Source organism: Teleopsis dalmanni, chromosome X (genome assembly GCF_002237135.1).
Source record: "Teleopsis dalmanni isolate 2A chromosome X, ASM223713v2, whole genome shotgun sequence".
Classification (NCBI taxonomy): Eukaryota; Metazoa; Arthropoda; class Insecta; order Diptera; family Diopsidae; genus Teleopsis; species Teleopsis dalmanni.
In genome coordinates this window covers 90,763,387-90,777,579 of record NC_051848.1, presented here as the reverse complement: position 1 = coordinate 90,777,579, position 14,193 = coordinate 90,763,387, and the positions used below count along the sequence as shown (strand labels likewise).

General features: G+C 32.8%; 2 protein-coding genes across 4 annotated transcripts; one reads left to right on the top strand and one right to left on the bottom strand.

The window, feature by feature from the left end:
• The first annotated feature begins 442 nt into the window (after positions 1-442).
• Positions 443-7,999, top strand: LOC119687218 (DNA topoisomerase 2). Of its 3 annotated transcripts, XM_038101473.1 has the most exons (9): positions 459-522; positions 779-828; positions 3,068-3,681; positions 3,750-4,170; positions 4,228-5,028; positions 5,109-7,021; positions 7,162-7,452; positions 7,521-7,877; positions 7,934-7,999. In XM_038101473.1, the coding sequence occupies exons 3-9, from the start codon at positions 3,094-3,096 to the stop codon at positions 7,982-7,984; spliced, it is 4,422 nt and encodes a 1,473-aa protein (XP_037957401.1). In that variant the 5' UTR covers positions 459-522; positions 779-828; positions 3,068-3,093; the 3' UTR covers positions 7,985-7,999. The 3 variants fall into 3 exon arrangements, with proteins under 3 accessions (XP_037957402.1, XP_037957401.1, XP_037957403.1); XM_038101474.1 differs by lacking the exon at positions 779-828 and having other exon boundaries at positions 443-522; XM_038101475.1 differs by lacking the exons at positions 459-522; positions 779-828 and adding an exon at positions 974-1,144.
• Positions 8,000-13,007: 5,008 nt separating this feature from the next.
• On the bottom strand, positions 13,008-14,187 carry LOC119688876 (ran GTPase-activating protein-like). The gene is made up of 4 exons (XM_038103537.1): positions 14,124-14,187; positions 13,774-14,055; positions 13,465-13,707; positions 13,008-13,400 (listed from the first exon to the last, which is right to left on the bottom strand). The coding sequence occupies exons 1-4, from the start codon at positions 14,169-14,171 to the stop codon at positions 13,080-13,082; spliced, it is 894 nt and encodes a 297-aa protein (XP_037959465.1). The 5' UTR covers positions 14,172-14,187; the 3' UTR covers positions 13,008-13,079.
• Between the last annotated feature and the right edge of the window lie 6 nt (positions 14,188-14,193).

The following is a 14,193-nucleotide window of genomic DNA, read 5'->3' as shown; positions in this document are numbered from 1 at the left end:
CGCATTTCTTGTAATTTTTGTTAATTTTAGACAGGATATTCCTAAAATCTTCTTTGTTGTTTTATTATTTTTTTTCTTCTATTTTGGTTATAATATCTTTCTTTTACAATAAAAGTAAAACAATTTGAAATTTTACTAAAATCTTTAAAATCAACATTTTTGTTTATCGCTTAACAGCTGCCTAATTGACAGCTACCTTAAAAGTGCTTTTAATTCTTGTGCGTAAACGCTCCAGAAACTAATTTTATCATCAGTTTTAATAGTGACTTTAAAACTCGCGTAAACGTAGTGCATGTCTAATAATTTTTTCTGTATTTTGCTGTTTGCGTTTCTACCTCAGCTACGTTGGCTACGTGTACGTTAACGAATTCAGCCTTAAAAAATTTTTTTTATTCGCTTAAGATGCAGCTCTGGTCAACTCAAATGTAGGTAAATACTTAAGTGAATACAAGCGAAAACGGCGGCATTTGTGTTTTCTCGTCGTCGGTGTAAGGTCGTACATTCTAGAGAGAATACTGATTGGTAAATATATTTTATTAAAAATATTATTACTACATCATAGATCGTCTACATTCTTTGTTAGAAATATTAATTATGTTTAACGCAATTTTTATCATTGCAACTTATTTTGTGACAATAATTACTGTGTATAATTAATACTAAAATATTTGCAAAAAAAATTTCATGGCTTGTGCTGAAAAAAGCCGCATTGTATGTGCAGAAATAATTTTAGTTTGGCGTCGTGTTAATGTTTGTTTGTTTTGTTCTTTATTTGCAGCTGCTTTTCTATTATTTTATCGGAAGTAAGAAAATTGTTAGTAAGAAACGGTAAGTTCCTACGAAATGTGATAATAAGAAATATATATAATGTTAAAAATTGATGTTGAGGATGAAAGCCTCGCTGTTAAAATGTCAGAACAGAGCATGTTTTCTTGGTCGTTTTTTTAACGTAATTTAAAATGGCGCAAACATGTAGAGACGGAATTCGAAAACGAAAAACGCCAAACGCTAAACACCAAACAATCTTATGTTTTATATAAAAACTGATAGTAGAGAAAGAAAATTTATGCTTTTGCTTGTAAACCGAAACTATTGTGCTAAAGTATTTGTTAAAGCGTCAGTGCGAATTATTGGTTTTCATAAAGTAATTATTGGATTTTAGATGTTGGATGTTGTATGTAAATTTGTGATCATCTAGAAAATAATTTCAATTTTGCAGTAAGATTGATACAATTCTAGGAATTATATTTTAATTGATTATGTAAATATTTACATAATATCGTAGTATATATAATTAAAATGTTTTATTCGTTTATTTTTTTATATATAATTAACAACGAAATTTATATTAATTATTATAAAAATAATTGCCCGGAATTTATGTGCATCTTTGGTAAATTTTTCACGGTAAGCCGTGGACTTTTTCACTTTTCCACTTCTCCGATTGATTTTGCGGTCATATTTTTCTAAATATCGCCAAAATGTATCAAAAGTAATTTTAAAGTTAAATTAAAACTTTTCAGTTCAAACGGTGTACTTTTCAAAATGTTAATAACATATGTGGTATAGACCGGGAAGAAGAAGAGAACGTTTATGTGTGTTGGTTAGCATAACATAATGTCAGAAGCGGTATCAGAAGCGCTTAAAACAGTTTTTAATTGAAACTTTGCATATTATATTATCTTTTTTTCTTTGTACCAGTCAGCAATAAATGAAAAAAGTGAACGCTTCGATCCAAACACTGCAATCTTATGAACATAAAATCCGATTGTAGGGTACAGTTGAACTCTGAAGAATCCTGACTTGGATGCCGTTAGGCAAGTACAATAGGTTGGATGTGTTGCTCTCTCACTTTATGCATCGAGGTTTTTCAAGTATAGATTGGAATATTGCAATAGGTCTTACATTTTTCAGACATTTGTTTTTTTTTTGTTATTATTTTTTGCTACTACTAGAAATAATTTGTACTCTATTAAGTCCGTATTTGTATGTTTCCTAGAGATTTTTTGCACTGGCACTTCTTTATTGTTTTTGGTTAAAAGTTTTCAAATATATTTATTTATTTATAAAATATCTTATAAAATTTTCACAATATTAACACCTAATTTATCTAATTTACTCAATTCGAAATTCTGGTAAATTCCAACATTCACTGCCGTACCGACAAAATTTACTATTTTCCTCAATTTACCATCTATTTACTCGAACTCGCACACGGCCTAAAATGTCGAATAAAACGGACTTTGTAATAAATGTTTAATAAAAATAACAGTTTAATTGCTCTAAACCAGGGCTGTGCAAAACACGACACGCGGCTAATATTTGTGCGGCCCTTGAATTGTTTTCAATCTATATTTACGGAAAGCTTTATTTGGTGTGCTGGTAAAACCACATTATTTTATTTTTATGGTATACGAAATGTATTTGTGTGTGTTTCTGCGGTCCTCCAATCTGTATAGTGATTTGTATTGACCCGCCAGGGCATCTGCTCTGGACAGCCCTGTTCTAAACAACATAAATTTAGTATAGTTGCTTAGTATATTGGATAGATTAGCTTGCAATAGATCATAAGTGTATTATAATCACTTTGTCTGCCTTCTACTTCAATTGTTTATTGTCTATTATAATGTCTATACTAAAATTGTTTTTTTTTACCATGTTTAGAAGATTAATTTCCAATGTAATATAGTGGTCCAACAAAAGATTTTTCTATAATATAATAGTTTTTATAATATAATAGTCTTCTATAATAGTTTTGAGAGATACTAATTTTTTAATATATGTTTTGAAGAGTTGGTGATAGTCTTCCGTTTCTTCTAATATTAGTGCTTATCTTAGTAGTTATCTAGTATGAGTATAACTATATTTAAATTGTGTACTACTAATCTAGGTGTACGAGTAAGTTTCTTATATCAATTTCAGTCTCTTCTTCACTAATATGCTCAAGTTGATGGTTTTGATAGTGAAGCCTTCGAGTGATTGTTTTATATTATTAACAGATATTTTGTCTCATCTGTCTATGCCTACATATACATATAATAATATTTACTTATCAATTTACTTGCAGGAAGTTCTTTACTTAAAAACATAAAAATGCAGAACGGAAGCAGTAATGGCATTGGCACCAGCAGTGGCTCCAGCAGTATGTCTATTGAACAAATGTATCAAAAGAAGTCGCAGTTAGAGCATATTCTACTCCGTCCTGATACGTATATCGGTTCCGTTGAGCACACTAAAGAATTGATGTGGGTATATAATGAAGAAAATAATCGTATGACTCAGCGCGAAATTAGTTATGTACCCGGTTTATATAAAATTTTTGATGAAATTTTGGTCAACGCTGCTGATAATAAACAGCGTGACAAAAGTATGAATACTATTAAAATTGATATTGATCCGGAGAAGAATATTATTTCTATATGGAATAATGGACAAGGCATACCCGTTACTATGCATAAGGAACAGAAAATGTATGTGCCCACTATGATATTCGGCCATTTGTTAACTTCATCTAATTATAATGATGAAGAAAAAAAGGTTACTGGTGGTCGTAATGGTTACGGTGCCAAATTGTGTAATATATTTTCAAACACATTCACTGTTGAAACTGCCACAAAGGAATATAAACGCAGTTTCAAGCAAAGCTGGGCGAACAATATGACTAAGAGCACCGATCCGAAGGTGAGTTCAAGTTATAAATTGATTAATATATTATAACTTGATGTGTGATGTGTGTAATTTGCTTTTAGATAAAAGATTTTGCTGGTACCGATTTCACAAAGATTACGTTTAGTCCAGATTTGACCAAATTTAAAATGAATCGGTTAGATGAGGATATTGTTCAACTAATGTCTCGTCGTGCTTTTGATGTAGCCGCCTCATCGAAAGGTGTTGCCGTTTATTTGAACGGTAAAAGGTTATCAGTTAAATCGTTTAAGGATTACATTGATTTGTACACTAAGAATAATGACGATTCGTCGCAACCTATTAAAATAGTATATGAACAGTGTAGTGAACGTTGGGAAGTTGCGTGCTGTCACTCAGACCGTGGTTTTCAACAAATGTCCTTTGTTAATTCAATAGCAACGACTAAAGGTGGTCGACACGTAGATCACGTGGTAGATAACATTATAAAACAATTGTTAGAAGTTTTAAAAAAGAAGAACAAAGGTATTTTAAAACTTTGTTAATAATATTTATTTCAATAACTAATTTCTGTATTTACAGGTGGTATTAGTATTAAGCCATTCCAAGTACGAAATCATTTGTGGGTTTTTGTGAACTGTTTAATCGAAAATCCAACTTTTGATTCTCAAACAAAGGAGAATATGACTCTACAAGCAAAAAGTTTTGGTTCAAAATGTACATTATCCGAGAAGTTTATTGGAAATATTGCAAAGTCTGGCATAGTAGAAGCGGTTTTGACATGGGCTAAGTTCAAAGAACAGAATGATATCGCTAAAACGGGTGGCAAAAAATCATACAAAATCAAGGGTATACCAAAGCTCGAAGACGCTAACGAGGCTGGCAAATCTAATTCGTTGTTGTGCACACTGATTCTCACTGAGGGAGACTCAGCCAAGTCTTTGGCTGTATCGGGGCTTGGCGTTGTGGGTCGCGACTATTACGGTGTGTTTCCATTACGTGGTAAACTGCTTAATGTTCGCGAAGCGTCCTTTAAACAATTGGCTGAGAACGCTGAAATTAATAACTTGGTTAAAATTATTGGTCTCCAGTATAAAAAGAAATATTTGGTTATGGATGATTTAAAGACCTTACGTTATGGGAAAGTAATGATAATGACTGATCAAGATCAGGACGGATCGCATATTAAGGGTCTGTTAATAAATTTCATTCACACAAATTGGCCAGAATTGTTACGTTTACCATTTCTGGAAGAGTTTATTACACCAATCGTGAAGGCGACTAAGAAGAATGAAATACTTTCATTTTATTCGCTACCTGAATTTGAGGAATGGAAAAATGATACACCTAACCATTTAACATACACTGTAAAGTACTACAAAGGTGATTATTTTTTATTAAAACTATTAAAATTTTATATCACGCTCTTATTGTATTAATAATAATATTGATTTCACTTATAGGTTTGGGTACATCTACTTCAAAGGAAGCAAAAGAATATTTTCAGGATATGGACCGACATAGGATTTTATTTAAATATAGTGGCCAGGTGGATGATGATAGTATTGTTATGGCATTTTCAAAAAAACATATTGATTCACGAAAAACTTGGCTCACAACTCATATGGATGAAGTTAAACGTCGTAAAAATCTTGGATTGCCAGAGCGTTACTTGTACACCAAAGGAACAAAATATATATCGTTCTCTGATTTTGTTAATTTGGAACTTGTTTTGTTTTCAAATGCCGACAACGTACGTTCCATACCTTCTATGGTAGATGGTTTTAAGCCTGGTCAGAGGAAAGTTATGTTTACATGTTTTAAACGTAACGATAAGAAGGAAGTTAAAGTAGCACAATTATCTGGTTCCGTAGCTGAAATGTCAGCATATCACCATGGTGAAGTATCATTACAAATGACAATTGTAAATTTGGCTCAAAACTTTGTTGGATCCAACAATATTAATTTGCTTGAACCTCGTGGTCAATTTGGTACACGTTTGCAAGGCGGCAAGGACTGCGCTAGCGCTCGTTACATCTTCACTCTTATGTCGCCACTTGCTAGACTTATTTTTCACCCTGCAGATGATCCTTTGCTGTCATATGAAGTTGATGATGGACAAAAAATTGAACCCCAATGGTATATCCCTATCATTCCGATGGTTTTAGTAAATGGTGCCGAAGGTATTGGCACAGGGTGGTCAACCAAAATTCTTAATCATAATCCACGAGAAATTATAGCTAATCTTCGTCGAATGCTGGACAATCAAGAACCAAAGGAAATGCATCCTTGGTATAAAAATTTCCGTGGAGATATACATTACGTGTCCGATGGTCGTTATATTTGTTCAGGCTGCATTCAAGTTGTTAATAATAATAAGATTGAAATAACAGAATTGCCAATTAGTACATGGACGCAAACATATAAAGAAAATGTTCTGGACCCTCTCACAAATGGCAGTGAAAAAGTTAAACCTATTATATCAGATTATCGTGAATATCATACTGATACGACAGTGCGCTTTGTGATTTCATTTGCACCGGGAGAATTCGATCGTTTAATGGCTGAAGATGGTGGATTTTTCCGCGTTCTTAAATTAACGTCATCACTTTCTATCAATCAGATGCATTGTTTTGATGATCTTAGCTGCTTACGTAGATTTCCATCAACTGTTGATATACTTAAAGAGTATTATCAATTACGGTTGTTTTATTACGGTAAACGTAAGGAATACTTAGTTGGGCAATTAACTGCACAAGCTGAACGATTAACTGACCAAGCTCGCTTTATTCTTGAAAAGTGTGAGCGCACACTTGTTATTGAAAATAAAAAACGTAAAGTAATGATTGATGAATTGATAAAGCGTGGTTATCGCCCCGATCCCGTTAAAGAGTGGCAGAAGCGTATAAAAATGGAGGAAGAAGAAGTTCAAGACGACGATGATGAGGAAGAAGATGTGGAAAGCAGCAGCGCTGTTGTTAAAAAGGAGAAAAAGACAGTTGATCCAGAAAAGGCTTTCCAGAAATTAACTGATGTAAAGAAATTTGATTATTTACTTGGGATGTCAATGTGGATGTTGACTGAAGAGCGTAAAAACGAATTGTTGCGTCAGAGAGATCAAAAGTTAGCTGATCTGGCAGATTTGAAAGCAAAAACTCCAGAGCTATTGTGGTTAAATGATTTAGATGAATTAGAAAAGAAACTAAATGAAGTGGAAGAACTTGAACGTCTGGAGGAACAAGGACTTAACAAGAAAACTGCTAAAGCTTTAGCAGCGAAAGCGAAAGCTGGCGCAGCTCTTAAAAAGCGTACAGCTAAAGGCGGCGAAAACGCTTTCATACATCCGGATCCGAATGGACAAAAGGTGGAATTTAAGGTAATTTTTGTTTATGCAATCACAATAATATTGTTTTAATTTAAATTTAAGCTTGTAGAAAATTTGAAACGCAAATCATATTTATGAATTTGAATTTGTATGTACATATTAAAAATTTTTTTTTTTTTACTATTAATCAGGTTACTGAAGAAATTATAAAGAAAGTAACGGCTGCTATTGCTGTTGCTTCGAAAATTAAAAAGGAGCCTGGTGAGAAAAAAACTAAAACAAAGGTAAAAGAGGAGGTACTGGATGAAATTGATGCACTGGTTGCGGAAGGAGATAAAGGACCCAAAGGTTCGCCAGATGTGCCGAAAAAGGGAAAGAAACCTGGGGCTGAACCGAAGAAAAGGGCTATTCCAAAGAAGAAAAACGCTGATACTTCTAGCGATGGTCTTAAACAAACTAAATTAAACTTCAAATCTAAAGGGGTAAGAAATTTTTGTTTTTAAATATAATAAAGAATTGGAAAATGAATATATTAAAAAACTTGTTTTAGCGCAAGAAGAAAAGTACAAGCTCCGATGAAGATGAACTATCCGGTAGCGATATTGAAATGCAAGTTAGTGTTGCTCCACGTGCGGATCGACCAGGACGTCGTGCAACTGCTAAAAAAATAAACTATTCAGGTTTACTTGATTCGGATGAAGATGTACAAAGTAGTGAAGGTGAAATGGTTTTTAAGGATAATAAAGCAGTTCTCGAAGAGTCCACAGTAATGGCCAAAATTAGCGATAGCGAAAACGATGTCAATGGCAATGGAGACAGCGAGGAAGACACTCCTATCAAAAAGGCTCCTGGTAAGCGCCCACGTAAAAAAAATATAAGCGACAGTGATAGTGATAATAATAAGAAGGTAAATACGTTCTGCACTTGAAATTGGAAAAATAAACTATAATAAATGCATTTTAGGGTAAGAGGAAGAAGAAAGTCAGCAGTGACTCCGATGACTTCGACTTCTAAATATGAAAATTATTTAAAAAAAAATTAAATTTACAATTAAGAGTATAAAATATTTTAAACCTCAATCAATTATAATCAATCATTACTGTAACAAAACACATTCTTCTCAACGCATACATACGCAACGACAAATTTTTTAATTTTTTAAATAATTTAACTCACTTAACCTTGGACATTTATAATAATTTTAAATGTTAACTGTTTTTAAATGTGACTATTAGTTAGTATTGAGTTTTTTAGTTTGAAAGTTGGCTAGAAAACAGTACCTTTAAATGTACTTGTCATTTCATTGTATGTAAAATTGTTAACATGTTTAGTCAAACTTCTTTTTACCTTAAAGCATATGTAGAAAAAATTAAATTTACATTTAACATACATTTAAGAGAGCCAATAACAAACAACAAGTTTCTCAAAATATTTTTAACAATTTTTATATGATCCTTTCAATTATTGCATGTAGAAATAAATTAATAATTAATTATTGTATTTAATTGTTTTAAGAATATGAACGGTGTGTTTATTTTATTTAAACATTGTTACAATATTAACCATACACACCACCCAAACATTCAAATACATTCAACATTAGTATATATAGTAATGTTAATATCAAATAAGTTAGAGTACGTACATCCGTAAAATCTAAATAAATGATTTTAATGAAAATATTATGTGTTCTGTTTTTGTTTATATGAGATATGAGATATGAAGGAAGAAAATTCGTTATGTTTTTCATCTTTATTAGTTACTCAATTATTTCCAAAATGGATAATCGTTATTTGCTTTAAGCTCGTCATAAATTTTATATGCCTGCAAAGTTTAACGCTTCTAGGATAGTTGCACTCCAAATTCTGCAACTCCAAAACATATTCATTAACTGTCATTCATTAAATATATAAGATATACCACTACGGCTACAGTTGTTACTTTTTATCTTGTCCTCAGATAGCGCCTATGAAGATATAAGACAAGGTCTCACTTCTGTCGCAGTTTACTGCTCTGTTGGCAATGTAGTTACCATTATTATTATCTAAAAAGTGGTCCCAAGAGCTTTCAATAAGCTTAGCGAGTATAAATTTATAATTATGTAATAAATCAATCTGAAAAGTAATATTTGCATTATTATAATAAATATATATATGTATTCACTATATTCTATGTACATGTGATTAAAATTGTTATGTTCTGTAAAAAGAAATCTATTTCTGGTATTTAGCCTCCAATTGATGCCGTGGTTTTGCGAATCGAACATTTCTAACACACAATCATGCACAACAATAAATAGTAGTGGTCAGAAAATGCAGCCTTGCTTCGGTTGTTGAAATGAACGGTTCACTTGTTTCACCAATATACAGAACTTCGTGTTTTCATAGCTTTTCTTTATTGTATTAATTATTTTTTGCGGAGTCTCTGTAGTGCTGGTCAGATGGCCTCTCTCTTGATTGAATCAAACGCCTTTTCATGATCGACAAAGACTGTATACAGGACTGTGTTGAACTCGATGCACTGCTCAATTATGATACGCATACTATTTATATTGTCGACAGAGGACCGGTTTAGTTTGTTCATTTATTGGTTGAATAATGCTAAGCTTCCTGTAAGATAGTAGCCAAGATAACGCGAGAGTTGCGTTTCATGAGAGCTTTTTTACTCTTATGTGCTCTTTCTTTTTCAATATTTTTCTAAAGTTTAGTCTAGATATTTAACTTAGTCCTCTCGTTCTTTGAGCTTGTCCATGACAATTAGTCTTTTGCCATTTTCGTTCCTTTTCCTAGTGATAAACATTGCCTTCGGTTTACAGCGTTTAGCTTAATTTTCCACTTTCTGAAAGATTTGTTATTTCATTAACATGTTTCTATAGTCTCACATGAATGAAGTACTCTTTTCAGACTCTTTTCAGACTCTTTTCAGAGTACTTCAGAGTGCATTCAGAGTGCAGGTATCGTCTGCACATAATGATATGGTGCTTCTAGGTTCTTAATTAGTATTCCTTGTAAAATTCGCTATTCCTCTTATTTGGCAACCAAATCCGTGTGTTGTACTTTATCGAAAGCCTACGCAATGTCAAACATTATCAAACCAATCTCTCAACAGTTGGTTTTAGCTTATGCGGTAGTAAGCACACATCTGCAGGCAGGTTGCTAATAGGTTTTAAGATTTGATAGTGTGAATAAAACCATAGATAGTGTGAATTTGCGGCCAATCAGCCATTCCATTTTTCACAACTTCATATCAAGCTCGTCCCGTTTCTATTTTATGTGTTCCTTCATTCGAAGTTTTGCGTCCAAGGTTATGCCAAGATATTTTGGAGTGTTTGCATATGATATCTGAGTACCTTAAATCGAAATAGGAAAGTACTGTATTTTTTATTTGTAAAATCCACATGAACAGATTTATCAGAATTCAGTTTGATACGCCAACTCTTTGTCCAATTTTCTAACGAATCTGTAGCTATTTGTGATTTGTATTGATTCTTCAACGGAGTCAGCAATTTTACTTTTAGATGTTATTCGCAAGTCCATAGTGTAAAGCAGGTATAGTAGTGGACCGAGTACACTCCCCTGAGGTACACCAGCTTTTATCTCAGATAGATTTGAGTAACAGTTTTCGTGTTTTACATAAAAAAACATAGTGATAATGCAAGACTTAAAAATCGCAGAATATGACGACGGCAAACATGTTTCTAGTTTATTCAGAAGACCAGACCAGAAGTGCCAGATTTTGTCGACAGCCTGTGTGACACCAAAGAATACAACAGAACGCACTTTACCTTCAATAGCCCTTTCAATTTCATCGAAAATGTGGTGTACTTGATCTATAGTCGAATGCTTGCCACAAAATCCAAATTGATGGTTTGGTATTAGCTTTTCGGAGCCTATTATAGACATTAGTCACTTGTAGAATAGCTTTTCAAAGAACTTCGAAATGATTGGTAAAATTGAAATTGGTCTATATGACGATATGCATTCTAGCGGTTTGCCTACTTTTGGAATCATTTTTACCTCTGCGATCTTCCATAGTCTAGGAATACATTTTAGATTTATTATTGCATTGAATTGCATTAGCAATTTGCGAACAGATTTATCTGGTAACTGCTTTAAAACTTCGGATGTTATAAGGTCAAAGCCAGGCGCCTTTTTATTTTTCAGGTCTTTCATTGCTCATTTTAGTTCGCGTTTTGTTATTCGATCGATTTGCTGGTTTCTTCTCTCTGTGACAATCAGTAATTCATCACACTATACATCATTAGACTGAAATATTTTTGTCAGGTTATTTGCGAAAGATCTGGTTTTCTCCTCATTGCTTCTAGTCCATTTTCCATTGCTGTCTTTGATCGTTGGTGTGCATGTAAAGGATTGTCGATTTCCACAATGAGTATTCTGTTTTTTTTAGTCATTTACTCATTTTTGATAGACGAATCTCAGTTTTTAAACGTTTAGTAGCTTCATTAGGCCTGCTTTTATCTAGAGAATATCGAGTTTGTTGCCTTCTTTTTCTTAGTTTCTTCTTCTCTTTTAATAGACTCAGAATTTCTCTTGGATAGTTCTCCCCTACAGTTTTTCTTCTATATTCAGGGGTACTGATCCAAGCTGCTCTTTGAAGTCTCTTTCAAGTTCATCACAAGTGCTCAGTGAAGTTGAGAGGTTTACACTGTCTTCAAGCAATGCTTCAAAAAAACTCCAATCTGTAGATTTATTAGTCAGGTATGGAGCGGGACCTTTCTTTATGATTGTGTCACTTAAATTTAATTATATGGGCGAATGGTCGGTGTGCAGATCTAAACCTTGTTTGATTTGCATGTAGTTTGATGATATTTTTTAGTGAGAAAGAAATCTATAATGTCAGGCAATTTATTTGGATCGGTCGGCCAGTAATTTAGTTTTCCTGCTGAAATGAATTCGCATCCCGTTTCTATTTCAGCCTTATACAGTTCTCTTCCCCTTGTTGTTGTGATGCGTGAACCCCAATAAGAGTGTTTCGCATTAAAATCTCCACCTACAATAAACTTAAATTTGTGTCTTCTTATTAGCTGTTTATATTCCTAATCTGTGATGTTATGGGGGCTGTAAGTAGCAGTTATTGACAATGGTTGATTATTTGAGGGGATGTAAGAAGCAGTTATTGACAATGGTTGACAGTGACAGTTGTTGTTTAAGACATTTGAGTACTACATTTGCTTTCTTCATAATGATCCATGCTTTTCCGAATAATTTCAGTACTTCCTTCTCTCGCACAGTTATCTGGATGTATAGTATGATATATGAAATAATTCTTGAATGCTATAAAAGACTGTGCAGTAAAATGTGTTTCGTTCACAAGGCAAATATCGATTTGTTCCATGGTCAGTAATATTTCTAGATCTCATTGGTGCTTTAGCAGACCATTCGCGTTCTATGTCATAATTCTTAAGCAATTTTTCTTTTATTTTTTAAATTTTCGTTAAGTTTTTGTTTCAGCTTGGGTAGTCGGACTTGTATTGCGTTGGTTACTACTTCCTGTTTTGTATGTTTAAAAATGAAATTTTTAAAAATAGAAGAGAAATTGCCCTATAAATATGTAGTCTTTTAAAACTGACAGAAATATAACTGGGAATAGAGTTTGGACCGTGTTTTTGGTTAAATGTTTTGGTCTAAATCGATCGTTATTTGAAATGTAACATAAATGAAGATTTATGGTTACTGGAAATAATGCATTATTTCAATTAATAAATAAGCTGGAGAAATGAATTTAAAACGTATGATATTTTATGTAGTTCAACTCAATATTAAAACGTATTGTCCGTCACTAGGCTGGTTTGCAGTTGATGTATGCATCTAACTTTCAGTCTATTTAAGAAATATAAATCTAAATCAATCAATAAATCTAAACTAAATCAATATAAATAAATCAATTCACTATTTTGGCGTTTTCTTTAGTTAAAATTACGGTTCCTTAAGGTTAAACTTATAAATCCCACCCTTCTTTCACATTAAATCCCAATTGACAATATAATTATTTATTCATAAAATCAAGAAATTAAAAATAAATTATAAGTTAAGCACTTCATTTATTAATATAAATTTATTTTGTTTTAAAACAAACAATTTAGATAAAGCTACAACGAGAGGCTGCTGAAATGCATGATGATTTTCTCATTGTTAGTTTCTTTAACAGCTTCTTTGAGAGCATGACGGCAAGCATCGTTTTTATATTCTGTCTTAATTCCGCAGTCATGTTCGATCAAACCAATTTTATTGGCAAAGAAAACGACGAGAATGTTCTCCTTTCCAGTTTCAGTTGCATGTTTGAAGCAAATCTTAAATAGCCGCACGGCCCATTTTAAAGCTTCTACAGACTGACGGGATAGATTAGCAACTTTCAGTGTAGTGTAGTACAAGATATCAACGTAATCTTTCTCGCTTAATTCCTTGAAGCTCTTTTGTGCCAAAAATTAGAGTTTTATTGAAAGTGAAAAAATGTATAAAATAAGTAGAAAATACCTCACAAAAGTTGAAAAAGTTCATGTCAGGGGTTGCTATTGCTTTCAAAAACATTTCAAGAGAAGGTGGTTTTAATTCAAAGCAGAACTCCTCTACAGCATTCAATTGTATGTCTGGTGATTTATCATTATCTGCCGATATAGAAGCAGTTGCACTCAGCTGATTTTGATTTATTGGTTTCGGTTTAGTTGGCGTATTTAAACTAGCTGGAGTTTGAAAAAATACATTCTCTTCGCCACTTAGCTAAAATTAGTTGAAAAAAAAATTACTCTTTTAAAAGAATTTAAATAAATTGTAGAAATTATATACTGGTGTTTGAAAGGCGCTGACTGAGGTTACGTATGCACTAGCATTGCTACTTTCGTCAGTATTATCCTCATCGTCGTCGTCGTCGTCGTCGTCGTCGTCTTCCTCCTCCTCCTCCTCTTCCTCCTCATTGCTATCGTAAATGTCATCTGATCCTTCCTCTCCATCATTGTTTTGTGAATCATTTTCATTTTCAGACTCATTTTCTTCAACCTCAACGAATGCGTTAGGATTAATGGCAGCCTTCATACACTCAATAATGGTTTTTAAACCATCAGACCCGAGCTAAATAAAATACAATATAAATATTTTCAAGACTCAAATAATTAAAGTTCATTTTTTTTATAACTCACAACGTTGCCATCAAGATTAAAAGTTTTTAAGTTTGGTTTATTGAGCATAGCGTTTGCCAAACATATGCCA

Coding starts and splice junctions, on each gene's coding strand:
- LOC119687218 (XM_038101474.1), top strand. CDS start 3,094: ATGCAGAACGGAAGCAGTAATGGCATTGGCACCAGCAGTGGCTCCAGC. Junction 5,029..5,108: donor CACTGTAAAGTACTACAAAG/GTGATTATTTTT, acceptor TTTCACTTATAG/GTTTGGGTACATCTACTTCA. Junction 7,022..7,161: donor GACAAAAGGTGGAATTTAAG/GTAATTTTTGTT, acceptor ACTATTAATCAG/GTTACTGAAGAAATTATAAA.
- LOC119688876 (XM_038103537.1), bottom strand. CDS start 14,171: ATGCTCAATAAACCAAACTTAAAAACTTTTAATCTTGATGGCAACGTT. Junction 13,708..13,773: donor TCAGCGCCTTTCAAACACCA/GTATATAATTTC, acceptor AACTAATTTTAG/CTAAGTGGCGAAGAGAATGT. Junction 13,401..13,464: donor ACTTTTTCAACTTTTGTGAG/GTATTTTCTACT, acceptor TTGGCACAAAAG/AGCTTCAAGGAATTAAGCGA.